Genomic DNA, 25,847 nt, shown 5'->3' with positions numbered 1-25,847 from the left:
GGCCGGCCTGGAAGGGAGACACGCCCTGTGGGCTCTCCCTGTGCATTCAGGCCCCTATAGCCCAACAGCAATGGAACAGCCCCTTGTGAACTCGAGCCTGCTGGGAAAGGGCTGGGAACATACATTAGGGAGGCTCCTCGTGTGCCTGGAGCTCAGCAAGGGAGATGGGACCCAGCCTGCACAGCACTCGGTGGTGACCCCGTTCGAAGGCTGCCTGCCAACCAGCTCTCGTGATAACGCCTGTGTGCCAGGCACGGCACTGCGTCCCTGCCTTCACCAAGCTCCAACCTGACAGCGTCAGAGGGGCAGGGGCTCCTGACCCAAGGGCGAGGCTCCTCTGACACTGCAGTGCCCAGGAGGTTCCCCCCCACCAACAGTCCCCACCTGTAAGCTCTGGCATCAGCCCCGACTCTGGGGCACAGCCAATCTAGGACAGCATCTTCAAAAACATTCATTAAGTATCCCAGGAAATAAACAAAGTGAATATATGAAAGCGTGAAAACAGCTTCATCCCCCAGAATATGGACACAGAGTACAGTTTTCTGATCTGGCCCCATCCCTTCCCGTGGCCTAAATTAGCCCACTGCAGCCTGACATCTCATGCTGCCGTCAATCAAGAGCCCTCAGTTTGTGAGCACGGGGTCTCCCAGGGGCTTTGTTGACGCAGCATTTCCCAAAAGAAGCTATGTTTTGAGGAACATCTCATAGTACTAGGACCCCTGGGAACACCTTTCGTGAGAAGGGTTCTGACTTGGAAGCCTGAGACTGCCTTGCGTACCCAGTGAGGCTCCGACTCCAAGCCTGGGGGGAGCTCCGTCCCTGCACCCCTCTCAGCCCGGCCATGACAGACCTGACTCCTTCCACCACACGGCCCTTCCATACAAGGCTGGCTTTCGCCCGCACCTGTCTCCCCTCTAGGCATTCGTAGGACTGAGGTGTGAGGCGCCCAGAAGTGTCCTGTGCCATAGGCACCACGAATCACGCACCCCACCTCGGCCACACTTACATGGAGGGAGAAAGAAGTGGCGGTTCTGGGTTCTGGCTGGAGGAGATGGGGAGTCCCCTGAGAGGAAATAACTGTCTCTCTTGGCTTTTCTAGGCACTCTCTGCCCCGCTGGGCACTTGTGCCCCCCAGGCAGCCTGGAGCCACAGCTCTGCCCCCCAGGGCAGTATCAGGATGAACCTGGACAGAGTCTTTGCAAGACGTGCCCTGCTGGGAAGTGAGGAGCGGGGACTGGGCTGGGGCTCCTCCTCGATCCGAGTGACCTCTGACTTTTCCTGCCCTCCCCTGGAGCCGGAAGGGCTCAGACAGGTTGCAGGAACCAGTGACCATGAGCACTCCAGGCCCCAATCACCCCACAAAGCCCAGCGTAATGAACACTATAGCCAGTGCAGGGTCTGGAGGGCTGCAGGCTTCACGCGCAAGACTCAGTGAGACAGAAGGCCATTGTCTTAATGTCCGTTTCCTCTGACCTCAGATTTGCTTCTGCCAAACCCTCCACGTCCTGGGAGCACTGCAGGAGCCTTACTTCCTAGGAAGCCTGGAGATAAAGAAGTCTTTGATCCTTCATTCCTGACTACCCACTGGCTGTGTCCACAGGTTCTGTCCCTATGGGACCTGGGAGCCGGAAACCAGGCCTCTTTGGCCAGTGGACTGTCCTGCTGGCTACTACTGCCCTTTGGGTACCCAGACTCCCACCCAGCACCCATGTCCCAGGGGCACCTTCCGAGAGAGGCCTGGAGCACGCAGCACTGAGGATTGCAGCCCCTGTCCTGCAGGACAGTTCTGCTCGGATTCAGGTAACGAGAGCCATCTCTCTCTGGGATTTTGCAATGTCCTTTGTGGTCACCCCAGTGACCACAAGTGTGGTCCCAAAGACACTTAACTTCCCTGAGGGTGGACATCCCAGGTCCCCTCACATTATATCCAATCTGCAGCCCCGTAAGGGACACTGCTTGAGACCTGGACAGGGGGGCAGGAGAGGCAGGCAAAGGTGACCTGGCCCCAGCCCCTGTGAGTTCACAGAAGGGAAGGGGATGGACTGAGACAGACGAGTGCTCCAGCCCAGGAATACCCTGATTTCTGGAGTGTCCCAGGGAGGAATCATGGAGTGCTTGCTTCAGGCTTTGAAGGTTACCAGCCTTGTTCTGGAAGCAGGGACTCTGGCCAGAACAGCCAGGGGCAGGACTTCAGGGGACCCCACCAAGACTGAGCCCACAGATGAGAGGGTGGACAAAGCTGTAGCCATGTTGGAGAGAGGAAGAAGAGAAGAGTGTGATGAGAGTTTGTCAATTTTCATTGGCTACTCCGTTTCTATATAAACTACCTACAGAAGATGGAGGTGGGCAGTAAGTAGTGATGACACCGGGTAGCAGAAGAAAGGAAGTGTGTATTCCCTCAAATGGCCCCAGGCCCCAGGGGCCCCCACAAGGGCCTGAGTGTGTCACACCAGAATAGGGCTGGGGATGTGAGGCATTGGCCCATCCCCTGCAGCCAGGGCGGCAAGGCTCTGCACACCTCAACTGCCTCAGCCTGGCCTGTGTTTCTAGGTTCCTCAGTCAGCACTCTCACTTTGGCTCCATGACCCCATGGGACGTGTCCAGACAGGCCATTTAACTCATTTATCCTCACAATAAGGCTACTCTTTTATAGATGAAAAGCCTGAGTTCAGAGAGGCCCCCTGCATAGCTGCGTAGTCAGTGAGCAGCAGAGCCAGCAGGGATGCAGAGTTTGGCTCCAAAGCCTTGCGCCTTGAGCTCCATGGCCATGCTCAGCCCCTCTCCTCCTTTCCCTTCTTATCTGATGCCAGGCCCACTGTCTCCACCCCCTCTCCACAGGAGCCGGGAAACGCTTCCCAGACGGGCCGTGCTCAGCAGGTTATTACTGTCCTCCTGGCCAGACCTCAGCTACCCCTTCATCTTTCCGGTGCCCACCAGGCTTCTACTGTCCTGAGGGATCTCCCCAGCCAAGGCCCTGTGAGAACGGAACATTCCAGCCCCAGGAGGCCAAGGACTCCTGTGAGCCCTGCCCTGCGGGATTCTACTGTGAGGCCTCCAGCACAGGTGGGCTCACTGGGGCCGAGCAGGAGGCCGCAGCAGGGCACTGGGCCCCAGGGCAAGGTGCCAGTGGTGGGAGAACCTAGCTCTCCATGGGCCGCTTGAAGACCAAGATGTTCACTTCCCCTGTTAGAGAGAGAGGGGAGTGACTTGCCAAAGCCAGCACAGGGGGTGGGCTCAGGGCCTCAGGAGACCCTGATGCCTCCCTGTATGTGCTCTTTTAGCTTTGGCTTTAGAATGTATCTTGGGAGTTTTTATGCGAGGAACTTGGTTGTCACGGTCATAGTGCTATGATTCTCATGTGGCCCTTGACAACCGACAGAAAAGCAGAGGAAGGGGTCCCTGAAACAGGCCAGGTAAGAGGGAAAGGCTTGCCAGGGACTTGACCCAGGACAGGGCACTACATGGAGACTCATCAGGACGGTAGGCACAAGGTGCAGGACAGGACAGTCTGAGATCCAGCCCCTAGGATCCAGCTGGCTATGGCCCTACTCAGTTTCCCCGGTGATGGCCTGGGCCATCTCTAAATGCAGGATAGAGAAGCTTGCGCAGTGGGGTCCGCAAGCCACTGAGCAAGCCCAGGGGGGCGGCCGTAGTATGACCAGCATGGGCAAATGCCATGTCCTAGAGAAAGGGAGGCTTATGCTCAACAGACAGGCCTTCTGGGGGCTGGAGATCTCAGGGGCCCACGGAGGTTTCCTGGACAATGCAGACAGTCAGCCATGGAGGGGCCCGTGGCAGCTAGCAAGCCCAGAAATTAGACAAAGCATAAAGCACCTTGACTGAGGGCCTGGGCTAAGGCAGGTTCAGAGCCTGGGGGTCCTGAGTCTCCCACCACAAACTCAGGCTGACCCTGCCGTTGCCCCTAGGCCCCTTGGCCAGTGGCCCCAGACTGTGCCTCCGGGGCTACTTCTGTCCCCCCGGCTCCCACTCCGCCACTGCCCACCCGTGCCCTCGGGGGACATTTAGGCCCAGGCAAGGGGCTGCTGCGGAGCTGGACTGCGAGCTGTGCCCAGCAGGTGCGTGGACCCTGATGTGGGCCCTCGGGAAGCCTAGGCTGAGAAACTGAGGAGAGAATGAGGAAAAGTAGGAGGGCTAGCGAAAGGTCCCCTGGGCCCATGTTGTCACGGCAGCACCTCACGAGCCCAGTGGCCGGATCAAGGACAGCAAGGTCAGGTCCACACATGGGCTGGGCCCTGCCAACCCTCAACAGGCCTACAGCCCCCACCGTCCTTTGGATTCCCAGGGCCTCCTCTTGCCCTGTGCCCCAGTCCAGCCCACATGCCCTCTAGGGCTCAGGACAAGGCCAACCCATGTCCCCTTCAGAGGCCTGGTATTATTGGAGAAAGAGGACTGCCCCTCATTCCCCGAGTGTCTGGCCATTAGAGCAGCACCCTGGGAGGGGGCAGGGGAGGTGGGAGGGGCACAGCCCAGGGGCGGCAGGGCTGTTGCCAGAGCAGGAGGGAGGTGAGGGAAGTCCCTCTGTCACTTGCCCCTTGGGTCTGCTTTTTCTAGGGATGTTCTGCTCATCAGAAGGGCTGTCTCAGCCATCGGGGCTCTGCCACTCCGCCCACTACTGCTCAGGGGGAGCAGTGTCTCCCACCCCCATCAAACACAAGGTACTAAGAGCTGGGCACAGCACCCCAGACAGGCGGCAGAGTCCGCCCTGCAACACCCATGTGTGTACTGGACCACAAAGCTGGCTGAGGTGCCTGCTGAGCTGCCTGATTCTCCCACCAGGGTCGAAGCACCCCGAGGGCAGGGCCCCCCTCACCTAAGTGTCCCCAGGGCCTTGTGCAGAGCCTGGTGCAGACCCTAAGATGGGCCACTTTTTCACATTTACCGTCTCTGAGACCAGCAGCGTCTCACAACCCTTGGCAACTGGCCATCATAATGGCAGTGATTTTTTTCCTTTTAAATTGCTCTCCCTCCAGTACATGGCAACTTGGGCTTGAGACACATGGCAATATTAGCAAGTCACACGTGCTGGCAGCGTCATGTGTTGTACACGCGTTGAAACTGCAGGCCTCACAGTGGCCCCGTGGGAGGCCCCAGGGTGACCCCATTTAGGCAGAAAGAAACTGAGGAACCCATGGGGTAAGGGACTTTCAAGGCCACATGGCGAGAAAGCGACCATCGGTATGTTAGATTATTCTGCAGAGCAGGGCAGTGGAGTCAGTCAGGCAGGTAGATGCGAGGACCCATGTTGGACAGACAGATGGACAGATGGGTGCTGGTGTGCTGGTTAATTGTCTCTGATCCTCATTTTGTCACTGACTGGCTGCGTGACTGTGAGCATACATGCCCCTTGCCCTCTCTGGGCACTGCGTCCTCTTTAGAACAGAGACTGCCCCTTCTTTTGGAAGTCACTGATTCCACAGCAACACCAGACAGGAGACTGGGCTGGGAGATGAGCCAGGGAGGGAGGGGCGTCCACTGAGTCAGCACTATGATTTAGGAAGTAAGAGGCCCCTCCCAGATGTCCGAGACCAGCCTCCCAGGCTTCCGCTGGCACAGTTAAAAACACATATTAATTAAGGGAGATTTTGCAGGTAACATTTTTATTTGCAAAGTAGCCTCATTTAAGTTGACTCCGCACGTCTTCTCCCCCAGGAGCCAGCAGTGGTGTTTGCAGCCTGGGACCAAGCCCTGCCCTCATGTCCTTTCTTCCTTCTCTCTGGATGCACAGGTGGTGGAGGCTCCTGGACTCTCTGGGAATGACATCTGCCCCCCTGGCTTCTTCTGCCCCAGGGGAACAGGCTCCCCAGTGCCCTGCTTGCCTGGGTTTTACTCCTCTGCTCCAGGCCTGGCCAGTGGGCTCCAGTGCCAGCCATGCCCTGCAGGGCACTACTGCAGCCATCCTGGGCTGTCGCACATCCTGGAGGCAGGGACCTGTGATGCAGGGTGAGCAGTGGCCTGAGGAGGGAGGGGCATCCCCAGCTTAGGCTTTCCTCAAGTCATACCAATCCTAAGTTCCCATGATCTCTCCCCAGACCCCCTGAGGAGCCCAGGTCAGGGTGACTATCTCCCTGAGGCATGTGGGCCTCCAGTGTGCCATCCCTCAGATACGGGGCTGAACTGGACACACCCTCACTGACCCTCACAGCACTAACCTTCCAAGGTCCAAGGAGTTCTGGGTGTGCTCGCCCCCAGGGTGGCCTCTACACACTCTGTGGCCTCTGCCAGGCCTTGGTTTTTATCCCACTGGCCAACACACTCTGCCAACAGGTGTCTGAGATTCTGACTCAGGTGCATCCCCCGCATAGCCCAAAGGGCTGGATGGAGACTGGCCATGAGCACCAGTAAGCTCCGGCCAGGTCCTGTGCAAAGGAAGACCTGGCCCATCTGCTCAGGGGCCCTGAGGACAGAGAACATTTGGAGAGGGAAGTCATGCTTACTCTGGAAAATGTCAGACCCTTTCCAGAACTGTCTTCCTGAGGCCCTGCTGCTTAGCTTCCTATCTCAGGGACCTGGGGAGCTCCTTTCATCCCAGGGATGGCCCTTGGCTGTGGCCACACTGGCCTTCCTCAGCACAGCCCTGATAGCCTGGGGCTTCAAAGTCCACCCTTGGCTCTCGCCTTCAGCCTGACTAGGACCCCAAGGTGGTGCTGGAGGAAGTTCAGCCACGCTTCTCCGTTTTCTCAGGTACATCTGCCTGGGAGGCAGTGTTGTCCCCTCACCCTCTGATGGAACCCACGGATACAGATGTCCTCCTGGCTTCCGCTGTCCCCCAGGGGCCCACAGCGAGTTGCCCTGTGAACCTGGCACCTTCAGCCCATTGCCTGGAGCTGATACCTGCCTGCCCTGCCCAGGGGGCACCTACTGCCAAAAGGCTGCCACCGTGGAGCCCACCACCTGCCCCAAAGGTAGTGAATGCCCTCAGGCCGGTCTCTTGGGGACAGAGGGACATGGGCATGACCACAATGGAGGGTGCAGCTCAGGGTTCACCACAGGTGGGACCCCTGTCTCCCGGGGCTCGGCTCTCTCCCAGTCTCCATGCCTCATGGCAAGGCCTCAGCCCTCCCAGCAGCCAGCGGCCCACCCATGAAGTGGGGGTAACTGTGCTGCAGAGGAAGGACGTGGGGTGAAGCTCATCGAGGAAGCACACCCCCTGGGGTGCCAGTCCTGCCCCACGGTCTGCGACAGGCCTCTCTCAGCCATTCCTTCCTGCTCACCACAAGTTTCCAGCGAGGGCCCGGAGGTGACTCTCTTGAGTTACGGAGGAGAGAGCACAGGCCCAAGAGGCAGGGTGTGCTGGCCAGTCCCCGCCCTGCCGCTAAGTGCTGCTGTCCTTGGGTGGCCTCCATCCGTCTGCAAGGCGAGGCCAGAGGGCCTGGGAGCACTCCTCCTCGGGAGAGGGGCCCCGCTCAGGAAGCCCCCAGAGAAGACGCCACAGCGATCTGGGTGGCGAGGCTGCCTGCTGGGGGTGCTCCAAAGGCAGCCACTTCTCCAGAGGAAAACTGGGGTCTGTACATGACCCCACTTCCTCCAAGACAAGAAACTCTCTTCCTCTCTCAGCCCTGTAGAGCCAGACCACACACATAATTACTCATCACTGAGTGACGACCCCGGGAACCTCAGATCTGATGTCCCTGTGTGCACACACTTGCACAGACTCACGCACAAGTGCACACACAGGCACACCCCAGACAGGACTCCAGCAGAGCCCCCGCCCCTCTGCCTGGATTCTAAGCCCTCCCGGCCTCCTCCCACCTCCTGGGCCAGCACCCCACCCATGCCCTCTTCCACGCCCTCCAACTGTGGGGTCAGGGAGCCGTGCGGGGCCAGGACACAGCGCTAATTCATTCCGGCCTTCCCCATAGGTCATTACTGCCCAACAGGGACGCCCTCTCCTCTTCCCTGCCCAGAGGGAACCCTGAACCCGCGAGAAGGCACTCTCTCCTCCAGGGCCTGCCAGCCCTGCCCTTCAGGGAGGTATTGCCCTGGGGAGGGCAACGGGCAGCCCGAGGGTAAGCACGGCAACCCAGCAGAGCACAGCCTCCCCCAGGATGTGCCTCGGCAGGACCACAGCATAGGTCTGGGGCGGACTGGCCGCCTCCTGCCACCTCCTCCATTGAAGCCTGCTCCTTCCTGCCTTCCTGAGGCGCCTCAGCCTTGTGGCCGAGAGCGGGGCTCCCAGAGGTGCCAGTGGGCTTCTAGCCCTGGCTCTGCACTTAGTGCAAGTGTAGACCTGGACGGGTCACCTAACCTCACGGGCCTGTCTCCTCCCCTGTAAAATGGTGCTGAGGAGAGCGTGGTCCTTACAGATCAGGAGCTGAGAGTGGCACCTTGTACGCAGCAGTGCCCACAACTGCTGTCTCCTGTTGTCACCCCTCGCCCTGGGCTCCGTGTGGAACTAATCTCTGGTTCCCCTGCATTTTTCCTTCCTCCTACTTTAACTTCTGTCTTTCTCCAGGACTGAGGGCAGGAAGGGCAGGACATGGGCTTTGCATAGTGCAGGCAGCTGGTTGGGTCTCTGTTGCCACCCTAACATTCTACATCTCTCTATGTTCAAGGACCCTGCTCAGCCGGCTACTACTGTGAGGGGGGTGCAGCCAGCCCCACTCCCTGGAGAATCTCTGCCTTCCCCCTCAATGGGCCCTGCCCTCGTGGCCACTACTGCCCACAGGGGACTCTGTATCCTGTACCCTGCCCCGCGGGAATGACGAGGGGCAGCCCAGGTGAGTGTCTGGTCTGTGCTTCCCCTCCCAGCGGGGGGCCGCTCCTCCCTCAGAACCCCCTCCAGCCCCGAGGAGCAGACACAAACAGCACCACAGGACCGTTTGTTGGCCAGGGTCTCTGGGGCTCCCACTGGGATGGACACAGGCTGGGGTGGGGTCCAGGCAACAGGCTGTGCCTAGGTGTGGATGTGAGGGCCTACACCCCCAGGACAGGCTGTGCCCAAGGCAGGGCTCTGTCTGCAAAATGCCAGACTGCGCCATCGGCAGCCCAAGGGAGGTCCCGGCCAACAGCTGCTTCATTGGACACACACTGTGCTGGCTCCGTTCTGGCCCCAGGGGACATCGGTGACCGAGCAGTGGGAGGTCTGTCTTCAGGGGCTGATATTCCCTGAGGGAACCTCTCTATCCAGGTGGCATCTCTGAGGAGAGCTGCAGGCCCTGCCCAGCTGGCTCATTCTGCCCTAGCCTGGGCCTCAGCTCTCCCCCTGGCTCCTGTGTGGCTGGCTCTGAATGTCCCTCGGACCCCAGTGCCTCTAGCCCCATGGCTCTCCTCTGCCCTCAGGTACCTCCCGGGGAGTGGCGGGAGGGGGCCCAAACACCAACCCCCGGGGAAGCCAGGGCTCCCTTCCCAGGATTCAAGCTGGAACCCTCCACTGGCCAGCTCTCAGTGCCTCACCAGAGGGACCTCAACTCCCCCATCTCCTAGACCCTGATCCTCTCCCCAGCTGCGCCATCCAGCCTCCTGGTCTCCCGGACTCTAGTCGCCAGGGCCTGAACCAACCAGAAGGGAGGATAAGGCACTGACCCTCCCAAGCCCCTGGGCACCCAAACCACACCCAGCCTGGCTCTCAGAGGTGCTACTTTTTGTTCAATTCCCAGGGTCACTTCTGCCAACCAGGGGCTGCTTGGCCTGCCCTGTGCCACCCAGGAGAGTACCAGCCCTCCCTGGGCTCAGACGCCTGCCTGCAGTGTCCAGCTGGCTTTCACTGTCCACATCCTGGCAGCAGAGTGCCCACGCTCTGCCCAGCACATGCCTACTGCCCAGCTGGTATGCCCAGGAGCTCCAACTCCCCCTTCTCCCTCCCTCCCTCCATGCCTCCCTTTCATTCATTCATTCATTCATTCATCTATCCATTCCTTCATTCAAAGTCCATCCCTGGTTTGCAATGGGGAGACAGTGAAGAGCACACTCACAGCCCTTGTCCTCCCTCCCCCGACCCCACCTCACCCTCCCACCCAGACCGTTGCATCTCTTCTCTCCATCAGTTGACTCACCCATGCTCAGTGTCCTGCCTCTTCCCCACACTCAGCCAGGGCCCCTGAGAGAGCACCTGGACCAGAGACGATGGCAAACAGTTGTCATCGCCCGTGCCAATCTGGGTCGACAATCTAGGGAGGGCTTGCTAAGCTCTGCAGGGAGAAGGGCCTGTGGTGGTGACAGGGCACTGGGGAAGCAGCAAGTAAGACAGCAGAGCCACAATGACCACCAGTTTGCTAACCCAGAACATACGTTGCGCGAGCCCATATTCCCACCAACTCACACATGCACATGCAAATACATACACACAGGCACACTCTCACAGTGCACATGCACACAAGACACAGGAGCACACAGCTCACACATGCACACACGCCTACAGATGCACAAACATGCACACACAGGATGTGCACCCAAATGCACATGCGTGCACACACGCACAGACACACACACATGTCGTCCTCAGGCAGCCCAGCAGACAAGTAGGTGTCCACAAAAGTTCATAATCCTCATCATGTATTAGGTAAACGGGGGAGAAAGTCCTGCCAATTTAGAAGGGTGAGTACATTACAGGGGTCTGATCCACAGGTGGTGCATACGTTTGTTCTTCCCATGAGTACGGTGTAAAGGTATGCCCCTTTTAATGAGCGACCTCTTACCCATGAATATTTAGAATGTCCCAAGTTCAAACAACCTGGGCTGTTGTCCTGATGATTACATGTCGTACTAGTTGCACACACGCACACACACACGCAGGGAGGATGGCCCCTGTCTGAGGAGCACCGTTGCCCTGGATTCTCAGGCCCACCACACAGACCTTCACCCGCCCTTGCTGAGGTGCTGACTCTCTTACTCTCAACGGCCCCAAACTAAACTCACACCTTTCAGCTTCTTACTCCCACTCCTGGTCAGATTTTTTTCAGTAGATCTAGCTGCTCCCTGTAAACCTTTTACCCTGTCGAGAAATTCCTCCTTCTATTTCCATTCAAGGCGTATGCACTGGTACCTACCAGCACAGCCCACGTGCACAAGAAAACACTGAGACCGGCAAAGCCAGAGGACACCCCCAGGATGAGGGCTGAGGATGTGAGGGCGTTGGGGGGTGCCGAGCTGGAGGAGGATGGAACTAGCACAGGCACACCCACCCACCCAGGCCAGGCAGCAGGGCACTGAGGACAGAGGGCAGGTCAGAGAGGAGGCAGTCTTCAAATGAGATGCGCTGATGTGTGGACAGATGCGGGTCCAGCTCAGTCCCAGAGAGCCCACAGTGTCTGATTCACGGTAGGCAGCTCAGTGATCCCATTGACTAGATGAATGGCCCCTCTCCCCAAAATAGCTTCACTGCTATCTGAAAACCCTCCACCAGGGAGTTACTCTTATAAAGAGACAATAATCACAGGGAGAGAGACTGAGGTCACCACTGTGTCATCACTTCATCGGCTCTGGGAAAGCAGCACGAGAAACTCAGCACCATCAGGGGCAGCAGGACACTGACGGGCCCGGGCAGGTCCAGAGGCACGGGTCTGACCCGAGCCTTGGGCTGCCCATTTTCACTAGCTGCTCCCCTTCCTCCAGGAACGGGGTCCCCGCCTCCATGTCCTCTAGGGACCTTCACTCCTCAGGACACGCTGGGCCTCCGGGAAGAGGGTGACTGTTCCATCTGTCCCCCTGGTCACTACTGCAGGTCAGTAACAGCCCAGAGTCACTCACCTGCCACTGCCAGCAAAGTGCACCCTCTGGGGGAAGAGGCCATGGGTGTCCCCGGGCCTGCCCCAAGGCCCCCAGACTGTGGGTAGGGGAGCTAATGTGTAAGGGGCTGGGGCTTTCTGTGAGACCACAGTCCCACCTGGCCACACAGGCCTGAACAGGTAAAGAGAGCCAGGACAATCAGCACAGATCTAGATTTAAAAATAAAATATATTCAAACTGAGGGAGGCTCCGTAGGAAATGAAAAGAGCTCTGCTCTGCAAAACCAGGGGCAGCTCCTTACAAGTGAACTGCTTGGTGCCTCTAGCTGACACCAGTGTCCTGCCCATACACTCCAGGGGAAAGATGGACAGTGCTTCCTTGCACCCCTATTTCTGAATTCTCTACCATGAGAGTAGCTTTCGGAATTGCTTGGGCTGGAGAGACAATACATAGTGTCTTTAAACAGAATGATCAGAGAGCAGGCCTTAGGGCCCAAATTCCACCAGAATGTCCTACACACGTCCACTGTGTGTAAGGCACGTGCACACTTGCACCTGGCCTACCCATCTGTGCAAAGGAGCAGCAGGAATCACTGCAAGGACTCTATGCTTGGGATTCAGAGACTCACAGACAAAATGAAAGCACCCTGGTGGTCTCTGGTCCAGGGAAATCTCCCAACATTTGTTAAAGGCAGTTTCTGGAGACTGGGAAGAGGGCTCATCAGAAGAGGAGTTGCTAGACGTTTGACAGGGGTGTACCTGCTTCAAAGTGGACTCTACTACGCACCAGGGGACAGCAGAGGGCCCCTCAGGGTCCCCTTCTGGAGGCGCCTCTCCCTGTCTCGGGAAGTTCGTCCTGAGGTCTGGCCTGCTTTCTCCTGCTGCAGAGCTGGAGATAAGACGGGTGTCTCCAGGGCTCAGTCCCTGGCAGGCCCCAAGTGCTCCCTGGAGACTGAGCGGAAAGCAGGTGGAGCACCTGCCGTCCTCTCCCTCCTCATCCCACAGTGAGTGCAGCAGGGCCACAGAGCCTCTCCTGGAGGGGCTTGTCCTGCTGTTGGCAGCCCTGCCCGGGTCCTGCTCTTTATCCCCGGGGCTCCACAAATGCAGTGGAGAGAAGACACCCAGGAACCCAGCCCCTGCGGGACTTTGCACAGGGGTGGGGCTTCGGGTGCTGCGCTGGACCCGGGGCCCCTGGGTGTAAGCCTCATGCCCTGTTTTACAGCTAGATGAGGTGTCTCATCCTTTTCCTATCGTATACCTGGATGTATTCACGTGTGCTCCCGGGGCAGAGGTCAAAGGCAAAACTCCAAAATCAGGGCAAGCTTCCCCTGGCGCTGGGGCACTGGGGTCAGATGGGCCCTCCATCCTCTTTGTGTCACTCTCTCTCCCCTCTTCCTGGCTGCCAGAGGTGGACAGGTGTTGGGGAAATGTCCTGCTGGTTATTTCTGCCCACCTGGGACCTCTGAAGTGACAACACCAGGTCCCAGGGAGCCCCAGACCACGTGTTCCCAGGGACAGCTCTGTGCCAAGCAGTGCTCACCAGGTAACCATGCTCGTTTCTTGCCTGTGGTGTGTGAAAGAGGCAGCGACCACAAGTCCCAGCCGGGCAAAGGATCTTTTGTGTCACAGACTCCAAAAATAGTTGATCCCAGGTGTTGAACAGCTAGGAGGTATGTGCATATGCGTATGTATGTCATTACCTGCACCGCATGTATGTGGCATCTAATGTGATAAGCACCTGATCACTGATTGGGCAAGTGCAGAGGCGAGGGGAGCCAAGACTGACACCCAGACCTCTCAGCTCCTGGGTCAGTGGAAACCCCCAGACCACCCCTGGACACATGCGCCCCACAGTCCTGGTGCTGTTCCCCACAAGCCACAGTGGAGCAGCCTCCCTGCCTTCCAAGGAACCCAACATGACCCTCTGTGCTTCAGGTTTCTACTGCCCAGAGGGCAGTGGAGAACCCATCCTGTGCCCTCCTCATACTGTGGCCACAGCCCCCGGAGCCAAGAAGCAAGAGGACTGTGGGCCTTGCCCCGCCGGGCGCTGGTGCCAAGCTGGTGAGGCAGCTGTGCCATAGCCCAAAGAGCGCTGGTCCTGAGAAAGGCACGGGGTGGAGGATGGAATGTGAGCCCAGCCCTTGCTTTCCAGGGACCACGGCCATCCGCCCCTGCCCCGCCGGCCACTACTGCCCTGGAGGTAGTGAGACCAACCCAGGAGACCCTCAGGCCTGCCCTGAACACACCTACCTGGCAGCAGAAGGGGCCCAGAGTCTGGCAGAATGCCTCCCCTGCCCTGCCGGGTACCACTGCCCATCCCCAGGTGAGAGGTCATGTCCTGGCCAGATGCTCAGACCTTTGGGCAGGCGAGTCAAGAGGCCATCAGGAGGCCCTGTGAGGCATCGCTTCCTTGCCTGCTGCGTTTGCCCCAGGTCTCTCTTCCTTCGAAGACCACCCATGTCCTCCAGGCCACTGGTGTCCAGGTGGTCAGGGTGTCTTCCTCTGCCCACCGGGAACCTTTCGGACAGAGCCAGGGGCATCATCGCTGGAAGACTGTGAGCTGTGTCCCGCTGGCTACTACTGCCCAGGGGTTGAGCTGAGCAGCCACGCAAATGTGTTTGCCATCCCCTGCAGAGCGGGGTCTGAGTGCCCTGCAGGTGAGACTGCCAGCCCTTAGTTCCCTCCCAGCCCTGCCCCCAGCCCTCACACCTTCACCCCTGAGGTTTGGCCAGGAGCTCACACAGGAGGCCCAGGGCACATCAGGCAGAAACCCCACGGCCACCTGCTTGCCTTCGCAAACCAGCTGCCCAGCCTACCAAGGTCCACCCAATCTTTGGTTGGGTCTCACCACCCGGACCTCCCCAAGACCACGATGCCTGTTCCTGCCTCCCGCAGGTGCTGTGGCTGAGGTCACGTGCAGAGCTGGCTCCTACTGTGGACCCCAGACTGGGATCCCCCCACTCTGTCCTGGGGGTTACACCTGCCCTGCTGGCTCCTCCACCTACACTGGCCCCGGGCAGCTGTGAGTACCCTCTCCCATCAGTGAGAGGCTCCTCGCCATGTCTCAGCCTCCAGGCTCTCCCAATAGGGGTCCACCCTTTCAGTTTCCCGGAGGATTCAGGCCAAACAGCAGGGCTCAGAGACAAGTACAGGTAACCCTTTGCTTGGTTGTCCCTGCCTCTGTCCCAGGGAAGGAGGATGACGGAGCAAATTGCACTGAGATGTCCTTCATCGGTTTCCAGGGCCATCCTGCGTGGGGTGGTCAGATTTAGCAAGTGAAAGTGCAGGAAATCCAGTCTGGTCACCTGGACGTGGCTCAGCCTTCTCCAAGAAGGCACCCGGACCTGCTTAGGCCCCATTAGACACAAGGCAACCCCAGAGCCCCCTATCCAGGGTAACATCGGAGTCTCCCCTCCCCCCGCCAGCTTACGGCCCAAGCCTGGGGAGTGTTGGGGCTCTGCTAGTGAGATGAGAAGCAATGGCACACACAGACCCAACCAGCTTGAAACCCGGGTCTGGGGTCTGTGTCTCTGCGCAGCTGCGTGTTTCCCTATTACTGCCCTCCGGGCAGCACCCATGCACGTGCGTGCCCCGGGGGCTCTGAGGCCCTGAATGGAAGCGGCCTTAGAGTCTCTGAGGAGACCTGCTGCCGCCTCTGTGAAGCGGGCACCTACCGCAGCTGGGCCCTGGACGCCCTGCCCTGCCAGCCCTGCCCCCCCGGATTCAGCTGCCACCAGGGTGAGTTTGGGAAGCAAGGGAGGGCTTGGGCCTCGAGTCAGAACTGGGCTGAGCCTGGTGAGGTGGTGGAGGTGTCAGGCAGGGAGAGATCCTCAGGGTCCTGGGGAGTGTGCCGGGAGACAGGCCTGTAGTTTTTCTCGGCTAGGCCAGCCACCTGACGGAGAAAGACCCAAGAACACAGGGACAACACAGGTCGAGGAGGATTCAGAGCAGGCAGCTGCCGCATCTGTCTTCATGTTAGGTTAAAAGACCTACAAATTACAGTCTGTGCACAACACCACACAAATTAGCATATTGGAGCCTGCGGCCCAGGTGCTCCTGAAAATAAGACAATGGCTGCCCAGCTTGTGAGGGATGCCAGGCACACTGCCCTGTGTCTGCGGAGAGAGACGGAGGCGTGTTCGGGTGTCGGGAGGGCACTGCTGGAAGTGGGGGATAGGTACAACGGTTTCAGGGCCTCCACCGTCCTCCCCACAATCTAGATTCTCCCCTGTATTTGCTCTGCTGTCTCCCCTGCACCTCCACACATCCCCCAGCAAGTCATTCTTCCACTGGACTCCCTCTGCCATTGCTCAAACCCTGCCTTAGCTGGAGTCTGTAGCTCAGAACTTCCCCTCATTTCCCTCCAGGGACAGAGAGTTATCAGAGCCAGCCCTGCCCAGCGGGGCACTACTGTCCTGCCGGGACTCACAGCCCCAGGCCCTGCCCTTCGGGAACCTTCAGAAACAGCAGCCAGGCGGGGGCAGCTGGAGACTGCCTGCCCTGCCCCGCCAGCACCTTCAGTGCCCATCCAGGCCAGAAGGGCTGCCTCCCCTGCGGGAGCTCTGCTTTCTCTCCACCAGGTGAGTCTCAGGGCTCCTGCCTGCCTGCAGCTGGCTGGTTGCTCTTGTCTGCAGATACTAGCTCCAAATATACCAGTTCTCCTTCCCTTGCAGCTTTGAGGGTCAGTGGTTTCAGAAAACCACCATATCGTTGAGTGTAGTTGTTCTACGGAAGCCACACTATGTCTCGGTGTGGTGTGTGTGGACAGAGTAAGAGTCCACACAGTGACTTCCACACGTAGATGAGTGAGGTGAGGAACACACTCAGAGAGGCTGAGCCACCTGCTCCACAGCACCATGCTGGTCGGGGAGCTGGATCTCCGCTCTGAGGCTGTCCAGTCCAGGTCTGACGCTGCTGAGGCCCCAAGCCCGTCCCTATCCTAGAATCCATGCGGTAGAGGCAGCTGCAGAGCTGTCAGTACAGCTCTCGGCCTGGGCCAGTGGCTCCTTGCTGACTCCTCACCTCCCTCATTTCAAAGAGGTGGTCTTCATGTGGTTTTTGCTGTGAGCCATTCTCCACTGTGCAAGCAGGAGAAGTAACCAGATAGTCCCACAATGGGGAATTGAAGACATCCACATCATACGTATTTAGCTCGTTGCAGACCTGCCCCCTAATGGAGGCTGAACGTCGGCGGACTTTCTCTAGGAGAGTATTAAGCGCAATTACCAGGTACTGTCCTGTCTAAGTGCTGTCCGAAATGAACAAAAATAAAGAACACACAAATGAAAGGAAAGTTAAGCCACGTTCAAAGGTAAGAAGACTTAATATAATAAAGATACCATCTCTCTCCCGAAGGATTTGTTGATTCTATGCCACCCAATAGAAATTCCAGCAATGGTCTTTGTGGATATGATCTGATTATGTGGAAATTCCAGGGCCACAAATAGCTAAGACAATCTTAAAAAGAAGAATGAAGTTGGGAGACATAGAGTACTGATGAAGATTTATTATAAAGCTACATTGACTAGGACAGGGTAAAAGACCAACGGAACAGGACAGATCTCAAACAGACCCGCTATATATAAGATGTGTGGTTGATGACAAACATGAGTGTTTCCTCAATAAAAGGGCCATGCCATGGCTATCTACTTAGGAACAGTGAATTCTGACTCTTAACTCATGTCCTACACAAGAAGTCAACAACGCTTTTAGAAAACAGAAAGGGAAAATGTATTAACTAGAGTGGGACATCTTGTGGAAGTTGAGAAGCCTGATCAGAGCACAATGAAGAAAACAGCACTGTGTCTACACCTACGTAGAATCAGCTTTATTCCTGGGCGTTTCGTGTATCTTGATGCCATTGTAAATGCTATTAGGGTTTTAAACTGTCATCGGCTGATGTTTTGTTTGTCTAAAGATGTCTCCTCAGCTTTAGTCGTAAGGCATACTTGAGCTAGAATTCTGGTTTGACAGTGATTTTCGTTCAGCGTTTCAAAGATACGCTTCCAGGGCCTCTGCTTCCATTGTTTCTGTTGAGGAGTCTTATTTAAGCACCTATATTTGCTCTTTGCAGCTAAATGTACTTTTTCTTGAGTAGTTTTAAGATTTTCTCATTGTCTTTGATTTTTAAGAATAAAACTGAGGGGTTTTTTCCTGCAAATTTTGTTTGTGTTATTTGAGTTAATCCTACTTGAGTTCCTTTAGTACTTCCTGAGTGGTTTGATGTATTTTAATTTTGTGAAATTCTCAGCCATTATGTTTTTAAATATTTACTCTGCCTTGTTTTTTTCCCTTTCCTTTTGGATCTCCAGTTACACATGTTACCTCTTCTTACCACACACGTCTCTTGCGTTGTTTGCTGCATTTTTCATCTTTTATGTTCTCTTTCTGAGATTCAATTTGGATGTTTTTTCAGACCTGTATTTCACTTTATTTTATCTTTAGCTCCATATAATCTGCTATTAAATGCATCTAACGATATTTTATTTTTTGCTATTGAATCTTTCAGTTCTGGATTTTCTATTATTCCTTTATAGTTTCCTATTCCCCCGGTGAAATTCTCCATCTTGTCGTTTGATTTATCAAACATACAAATCGCAGTTTAAAGTATATGTCATGTCTCACACCTCCAATATTTGGATCTCTTGGGAGCCTAAATTGAACATGTGGGGTTTTTTTGGATTTCTTAACAATTCCTGTTTTTTGCATGTCTGGTTTTGTTGCTGTGGGTGTTATTTTGTTTGTCTGTTTGTTTCAGTTGGATGCTCGGCTTTGTGAATGAAAACTGTAGAGAAGTTTTGCAGTTCTGGACGCTGCTACCTTCCAGAATAGAGGAGTCACTTTCATTTTGGAAGGCAGTCACAGTAGCAGCAAAAGCCCTCAGTTCATCAGGGATTCAGAAAAGGAGTCCTGGGCTCCAGGTTTTGAGAGAGTCAGTGCATCCCTGACTGCAGATCTTCAGTGGCTCGAATTGAAGGTCGTGGTGTTGACCGGAGACCCCCCATTCTCGGTGTCCCCAGGGCCTCGAGGGCCATCGTGAAGCTGTGCGCATCTCAGCCTGTCAACTGAGAGTCCAGCGGCTTTCAGGGGGTGTGTCCCAAATGTGGGCCGGTCCTCTGGGTGTTCCCGCCCTTTTTCTTAAGTCTTTAGTTAAGTTCTTTATGCCTTCAGACAGAAGTTTTCTGTATTTTTTTCTGGCTTTTCTAGTTGTATGTCATAGGAAGATGGGTCTGAAAAAAGCTACTCTGCCAAAGGTAGAAAAACGTCTGGCAGGTACATGCACATTTGTAAACTGCCTCTTTCCCTTTCAGGATGAGGTGGGGGTTTTTCAGTTAATATATTTAAAGGTCAGCCCACAAACACTAGCTTCCAACTGTTAGTGCCACAGAGGCACTGTGAAAGATACGAAGACAGTTCTCACAGGAAGAAGGAAGAAAACACAAAAAGAACTAGCAGGAGTGTCAGCGCCACAAGAAGTGAGCCTAAAGGTCTGGATGGTTCAAAATCAGAAAAAAATTGCTTCTGCAGGGCAGGATCAGGGCAAGCTTCTGGGAAACGTATTTAAACAGGAACCTGAGGATGAGTAGAATCCCACTGGCTTGGGATGGTGGGGGAAAGATTTAAAATGATACTTTTAAGATCTGTGGTCGAATCTATAGGCATGAATGCCACACCAAGCATTCAGACTTTTGTTCAAAGTATTCTTTAGCAAAAGAAAAATTTTTTAAAAAATTGTTATTCAGGAAATTAATATAATTGAATTATAAAACACTGAGGGTGAGGTCTCATAACTGGTCACTCCTTCACCCACCTAGTCACTCCTTCACCCAAGAAGTTCCCCGGCACCCAGGTTCCCAGGTTTGCAGCCCACGGCTCTGGACAAAGAGAAGACATGGAAGACCCCTGGATCATGATGGGGCCCACGTCTCACTCAGGGGGGGCGGGTCCAGATGGGCCAAAGCACTTTCTAGCCTTCAGGGTAGTGGAGAGAGCTGACAATCTGACTGTGGGAGAAAACCCCCTGTGTCACTTCAGGGTTGAGTAATTTCCATCCTTCTCTACAGTAAAAATAATTCTCCTTCTTGTTAATGGTCCCTAAATTTGGGAATGCAGGGGGAGATTGTAACCATGTTGGCAAAAAATCTCAGCCTTAATCAATTCAGTCAACAAGTTCTGCTGAGGATCTGTTGGCTACTGTGCACTATGTCCAAGTGGTATCTGCAGGGGCTAAACTTTGATTAGTTTTTAATCTCCCTGAGCAGACGTCAATCCCAACAGGGGCAAACAGGCCAGAACCACAGTGAACCTCAGTCCCCTGCAAGGTCCCAGTCTCGACCTCCCCACAACTGCCTCTCCCAGAGGAACATCCACCTGGGCTCCTTTTGTCAATCAAATAAAACCCGAACTTCCTTACCCAGCTCCGTCCACGCATTCCAGGCCATCCTTCAAGGTCTCGAGGGGCCTTCAGTCTGCAGATCTCGCCCCTTCGTTACCTAGAGACAGAAGCCTGGGCCAGCCTTTCAGGACGGCCCCCTGCACCCCCGAGGTTCTGTGTGACCCTGGTAGGAACAGCGCCTTCCACAGGTGCCAGGGACTTTCAGCTGCACGGCTAGGTCTCAGCCCTGGCTGCACAGTAAAGGTCTCCAGGAACTTTTTAAAAGGTAGATGTCCCGGCCTCCCCTCAGAGATTTTCATTTAATTGGTCTAAAGGGGACAAATGTTTTTAAAAACTTCTCAGATAATTCTAATGCAAAGTCAGACTTGGAAGAGCTCATTTTTCCCCTCAGAGACCCTTCAGGTCAGTACTTTGATGAAGGCAGGTGTCTGATTGCCCTACCGGGCTGCCTCGTGTCTCTGGTTCCCTGTCAGGAGCCTGTGATGAGCTTGGGGACTTCTCTCTCTCCAGGTGCCTCCCACTGCACATGCCGAGGCCTGAACAGGGTCTTCCAGAAGTCAGACAGTTCCTGCATCTGCCAGGCAGGACACGAGTCCGAGGACAAGCGCAGCAGTGGCGAGGACTGTCAGCCCCAGGTAGCGAGCGCACTGGGGCCTCGGGGAGGGGAGGCTTGGGGGGTGAGGGGAGCACTGTCTCGGTGGCCGCCCTATGTGCCAGGCACCTCCGTTGGCTGTTTGGTTCCCGTCCAGCCCTTTGTGCCCGGGGATTAGCTCCTGCACAAATGGGAAGACCGCAGAGAGCTCAGGTCCAGACACACGTCTCTCCTTATCAGAGAACCACAGAAACTCAGCCTTGTACAGGATCTTAGAGTCGCCCCTGCAGGGGTCTGTCCCTGGAGCACATGAAACAAGAAGCCACAAACAGCAGGAAGGGCCACGTCCCAGGTGGGACGGGACGCTAGAACAGGAGCAATGCCCCTCCCTGGCACAGGGCCCTGGGGGCAGCCAGGAACCCCTCCTTTCATAGTCAGCTCTGGAGGCCCTGGATCTGACGTTTTTTTGAAAGGCAGCAACATCTGTATGGGGGCCCCTTCGCCCAAACAGCCATGTGGTATAGAAGCCCCTGTGCTGTCCCGGGCTCAATCAGCAGATGTCTCCCCCTTGACTCCAAATCTCCAATTTCAGTCATCTTAATCCTGCATTTGAGCCACAGAAAAACAAGACGACAGTCAGGACCCCAAGGCCGTCCACCCGCCCAGGTCCAACAGGAGCTCAGCCTGAACGCCTGCTCTCTCGCCGCCCTTCTTCTCCCCTACCTGTGCCATTCCAGGCGGGTCTACCTTCCCCCTTGCAGACCCTGCTGCTAAACAGGAGAAGAGCCAACATGGTGAGGCAGGCTGTGACCGTCTCCCCCAGGAGGACGGTCACAGCCCCTGGCCATGGCCCCAGCCTGATTGGCTTCCAACATGCCTGGAGCCCTAAGTCAGGTAGTCCTCGCTGTCTGAGCCCCTCTCCCCTGTGTGCGAGAGGCTCTGCTCCTCCTTCTGCTGGACTAGTGGCTCTCCAGGTGTGGTCTCTGCACCGGCAGCATCAGCATCGCCTGGAAGCTTGTCAGAAATGCTCATCCTTGAGCCCCGCCCCCGGCGGACTGAAGCAGAGACTCCAGGAGGAGGACCCAGCAGCTGGGTCTCCTCAAGCCTCCAAATGTTTCTGACAGTCACTGACGTTTGAAAACCGCTCACCAGCCTGGCTCCCAGGCCTTGCAAGTCTGAGCTCGGCTGAGGGCGCTCAGCTTGGACAAGGAGCTGCTCCCTAGACAGGTCTGGGCGTTTGTCCTTCACGTGGCCACCCGGCCCTGGCTCCCAGCACCCTTACTCAGGTCTGTGAGAAGCTGGGCCCCCTCCCGCCTGCCCCCGTAGCCAAGAAAACCAAACCTACCCCATCCTCTCCGTTTCTCGAACTTCCCTGCAGATGCAAGCCCTCCCACCCTCAGAGACAGCCTCCTTCCCACACAGAGCTACTGCCCAGCCCAAGGCCTTCAGGTGGCCTCCCAGTGCCCTGTGTGGAGCCTGACACACTGCCTGGCCTGCCTCTGGTCCCCGGAATGTCAAAGCTGCCCCCTTTACACATGAAGAGAGTGAAGTGCAGAGAGCTAACCAGGTTATCGACAAAACTCAGCTACTTAGAGGCAGGGCTCACCTCTGACGTATCATGGGATCACATACGGATCAGCTCCTCAGAGGTGTGGCTGATTTCATGGGTAGCACCTAAAACTCACCCCTGATTTTAATGGGCAAACTCCCTTACCCGTTACCCCTACTACCCTGGTCAGAGAACAGGGAACACTCTGGCCTCACGGAGCCCATCCCAAAATCGGTGTGCTCAAGTCACTGGGGTCCAAGAAGGAAATATCAAAACTGCTCATGTTCATTTCCTTCTCATGAGATTTTCCCTTGTATTTGTGTATTTTTTTACACTGTCTAGCATATGTTGGACTAATACTTTTCACAGTCATTTTCAGTCTTGGGCAGCATGATCGAAAGTCTGGCTACCCACTGGCCTAAAAAATTGGGTTTTTCAGGAGGGAGCATGTTTTCCCTGACGTGACCCCAGGGAAGGGACTGCAGCTCCCCAGACCCCTTCCACCCTGGACTCACACCTTCCGGAGGTAGACGGGCAGTGTGGGCCCAGCCAGCGCACCGGCTCCTTTGATGCTGCTCCCTCCTGCCCCCCTGGCTGGGCTGCTCCTCTGACACTCTGGTCCTTCCAACTGCTGGGCTGCCCTCCCTCTGGGGCGTCTTGCCCTCAGTCTTACTCTAAACCGGTCTCACCATGACCAGCCCCCACCTTCCCTCCTGCCCATCATACTTACTTCCTGGGAAGTCATGTTTGCTGTGGCGTGGGAACCTAGGTCAGTCTCCCCAGAGCTAGACCTCCCTCCCGTGTATCTCTCCAAGGAGCTGACTTGTCTCCTGTTACTTGTGTGGGGTCCCCTCTACCCTCCAGCCTAACCCTAGTCTTAGCACGTTGACTAAATGACCTCTTGGAGGAGACTGGTTCCCCAGAGACCCTTCCTCTGTCTCTGGAATGTTCTCTGGAGTGTTCTCTGGTGCACCCCCAACCTGCACAGTGCCCGAGCCAAGACTCTCCTTCCACACCCTCCTGCAGGTAGCGGAGCGCTGCTCGCCTGGAGACATCCGCCTGGCCGCCACCCGCACGTGCGTGTCCCCCCAGCAGCACGACTGCTCCTCCTTCTGCCACCCAGTGGGTGGGGAGCTCAGCGCCTCACTGGGCATGTGAGTGACGCAAAGCTGCTATGAGCAGAGCGAAGCCACCATCCCCAGGCATGTCCTGACTGTCCCCAGAGGGCCTCCAGGAGGGTGCTGGCAGGACCCAGCCTGGAATCCTTCCAGAAGGTGCAGGTTGGGCATCCCTGAGAGGGCACCAGGCCAGCATGGCCAAGGGCAAGCAGCCCGGGCTGAGGAGGTGCCGGTGGAGGAGGAGGACCCCAGCACACGAGCAGCTCCCAGAGCCTGAGCCTGACTTCATGCCAAGCCACAAGGGGCCTGCTTTGGGCCTGAGTTCTACACCTCCAGCTGCCCTTTGCCCTGGGTCGAGCTTCCCTGAACAGGCAGTGGAGGGAGAACCACTGTGCTGGGAGTTCTGCTAAATAAGCAGGCGTGTTCCAGGCTGAGCAGCTGGGTCCCTCCTCACTCTTCCAGGGCAGGACACCCCAAGTAAAACGCTCCCACCCAGGACAAGGCCTTTGTCCCAGGCACTGCTCCCATTCTGGGAGATGCCTGGGCTGGTGCAGGATGGGGGCAAGAGGGTGTGCTGTCCAGTCCTTCAAGGGCCTCCATCAAAAGTGCAGGTCCCTGTCCTTCCAGAGCAGGCAGCACTGGCTAAGGGGCCTTAGGGAGTGGGCAGCTACTCTGAACCTGCTGGGGCCAGCCTCCTGCCCTCTCTCTCCCACAGCTGCCAGTGCCGGGAGTATGTCTCTGCAGAGGAGCTCTGTGATGCCCAGTGTCTGGCCAGGGCCCCCCAGCTCTCCCTGGCCTGGGGACCCGGCAGAAAGCTGGTCCTCAGCGTGAAGGGCAAAGCCGGGGACAGTGTCCAGAGGGTGAGCTCAGCTCAGGGAGGGGCTGGGATGGAGGGACAGCCTCTGCCCACTGGAGGCAGGGCAGAGGGGCCACCCAGGCACCCACAGCTGTGGGAAACCCAAGCGCCAGTATGAAGAAACCAGGAGGCGGAGGGGGAGCCCGTGTGCTCAGCAGCCTTCCTTACCTGGTCTTCTGCTGTCCGAGTGAGTGTCCCGTCTGCAGGCTGGAGGGAAGGGCAGAGAGCAGGTGACAGCGGTGAAACTTCTGTCAACATCAACGACCCAGTCTGAACGCCAGAAGCTTCACTTTGCAAAAGGGTGAAGCAAGGCTCAAAGGCGTGAAACCGCTCACCATGGTCACAGAAATGGTGTGAACTCTGCCGGAGCCAAACCTGGGCCTCTTATCCCGCCTGGACCTCTGGCCACAAGGCAGGGCCATCTCCTGGCCACTACAAGGTGGCCATGGCTGTCTCAGGGCCTCAGTTACTTCTTCGAGGTGGGGGCAAGAGGACCAGTGCGGTGTGGGTCCGGCTCGCCCTAGGTATTCTTCTGCCAGAGCTTCTGGGTGGTGTGTCTGCTCACCACTGAAAGGGCAGGGACTGGGCAGCAGTTTCAGGTGATAGGGAGATGTTTCTGGTTGTCATATGAGTAGCACGTTTGCAGGTAGAAAGAAAAAAGAGGCAAACAACGACCCAGTGCAGGGACCTGAGTTGAGTCTGGGGTGTTTTCTGAAGACAAGGACGGCCTAGGGATCAGGAAGCCACCTAGGCAAGCTAAGTGAGGAAGGAAATATGTCCTGAGGGAGGTTGGGGGTGGGCACCGCATCGCAAGGGCTGTGCTGAATGGCTCAGTCTGTGTTTCTGTCTGTCCACCCTCCCAAGTCTCGCTGCCCGTCCCCGCTCCTGGGGTATACAATGCTATGCTTCGTTCTCAGGAAGCAGTGAGCACCCTGGGCCCAGACCAGTCCTTGCAAGGGAGCGCCAGGGTCCATCTGGTCCAGTGTGGCCCCCACGGCATGCTTGGCTTTGTTATCTCCAGAGGGGACGTGCTTGACTCCTTCCTCCTTGGTGAGCTGGGAGGGGTTCCAAGCCCAGGTTTCCCAGATTGGGGGGGGGGGGGCGCACATGGCTGCACGCTTCCAGGAAGAGGAAGCCCTGGGAAGCTATGGGCCCACCTCAAACCCCTCAGAAATCTCTCAGCTCTGTCTCAGGTGTTGGGGAGATGAGAGTCTGGCAGGGATCACAGAAGTTCAGGTAGGAAGACAGTCTTCTGGGAGATGAGGCCCTGGCAGCCTTGGGACTGCTCCTTAAAGGGAAGCAAGACAGGTGGGGCCCAAAGGTGGGCGTGTGGCTCCCCAAACAGGCCCAGGTCCGCCAGATTTCCTCCTCAAAACTCTCCCAGGTCCACCTGTGTCCAGCCCACGGCAGCAAAGGCGTCACCGGACTACAGCCCTGGAGTACCCTGTCCCCCAGGATCCCAGCATCCACCCCCATATTCCAAACCCAGTGGTCTGCCTGGTAGAGGGGGACGTGATTCTTTTCCAGCTTCATATTCTTCCCCACAGTGAGTCCCACCCTGACTCTCTCATCTTTCCCCTACCGGCTGTCCCGTGACCTCGCAGCAGCCAGTCCCTGGCCTGTGCTGCCCCCTTGCTCTTGGCTGATGGGTTG

General features: G+C 56.7%; 2 protein-coding genes across 2 annotated transcripts in view; both read left to right on the top strand.

The window, feature by feature from the left end:
- Nucleotides 1–13,343, top strand: part of LOC116668695 (multiple epidermal growth factor-like domains protein 6) — a 30,957-nt gene extending 17,614 nt beyond the window's left edge. Inside the window, exons 24-35 of the mRNA XM_032496812.1 lie at nucleotides 1,601–1,800; nucleotides 2,967–3,063; nucleotides 3,927–4,076; nucleotides 4,573–4,676; nucleotides 5,747–5,961; nucleotides 6,703–6,923; nucleotides 7,881–8,027; nucleotides 8,574–8,738; nucleotides 9,149–9,300; nucleotides 9,618–9,786; nucleotides 11,572–11,680; nucleotides 13,091–13,343. Coding sequence (XP_032352703.1) covers nucleotides 1,601–1,800; nucleotides 2,967–3,063; nucleotides 3,927–4,076; nucleotides 4,573–4,676; nucleotides 5,747–5,961; nucleotides 6,703–6,923; nucleotides 7,881–8,027; nucleotides 8,574–8,738; nucleotides 9,149–9,300; nucleotides 9,618–9,786; nucleotides 11,572–11,680; nucleotides 13,091–13,343 — 1,982 coding nt within the window. The remainder of the gene's footprint in view (nucleotides 1–1,600; nucleotides 1,801–2,966; nucleotides 3,064–3,926; nucleotides 4,077–4,572; nucleotides 4,677–5,746; nucleotides 5,962–6,702; nucleotides 6,924–7,880; nucleotides 8,028–8,573; nucleotides 8,739–9,148; nucleotides 9,301–9,617; nucleotides 9,787–11,571; nucleotides 11,681–13,090) is intronic.
- A 16-nt stretch (nucleotides 13,344–13,359) lies between these two features.
- The window catches only part of LOC116668694, a 30,720-nt gene continuing 18,232 nt past the window's right edge, over nucleotides 13,360–25,847 (top strand). Inside the window, exons 1-12 of the mRNA XM_032496811.1 lie at nucleotides 13,360–13,745; nucleotides 13,837–14,007; nucleotides 14,117–14,341; nucleotides 14,580–14,706; nucleotides 15,223–15,422; nucleotides 16,052–16,264; nucleotides 20,590–20,714; nucleotides 21,292–21,565; nucleotides 23,209–23,374; nucleotides 24,054–24,198; nucleotides 25,112–25,244; nucleotides 25,579–25,740. Of these exons, the coding sequence (XP_032352702.1) occupies nucleotides 13,526–13,745; nucleotides 13,837–14,007; nucleotides 14,117–14,341; nucleotides 14,580–14,706; nucleotides 15,223–15,422; nucleotides 16,052–16,264; nucleotides 20,590–20,714; nucleotides 21,292–21,565; nucleotides 23,209–23,374; nucleotides 24,054–24,198; nucleotides 25,112–25,244; nucleotides 25,579–25,740 (2,161 nt within the window). The 5' untranslated portion in view covers nucleotides 13,360–13,525. The remainder of the gene's footprint in view (nucleotides 13,746–13,836; nucleotides 14,008–14,116; nucleotides 14,342–14,579; nucleotides 14,707–15,222; nucleotides 15,423–16,051; nucleotides 16,265–20,589; nucleotides 20,715–21,291; nucleotides 21,566–23,208; nucleotides 23,375–24,053; nucleotides 24,199–25,111; nucleotides 25,245–25,578; nucleotides 25,741–25,847) is intronic.

Source organism: Camelus ferus, chromosome 14 (assembly GCF_009834535.1).
Source record: "Camelus ferus isolate YT-003-E chromosome 14, BCGSAC_Cfer_1.0, whole genome shotgun sequence".
NCBI lineage: Eukaryota > Metazoa > Chordata > Mammalia > Artiodactyla > Camelidae > Camelus > Camelus ferus.
The sequence above is the reverse complement of the archived record's forward strand: the minus strand, read 5'-3'. Positions and strand labels throughout refer to the sequence as shown.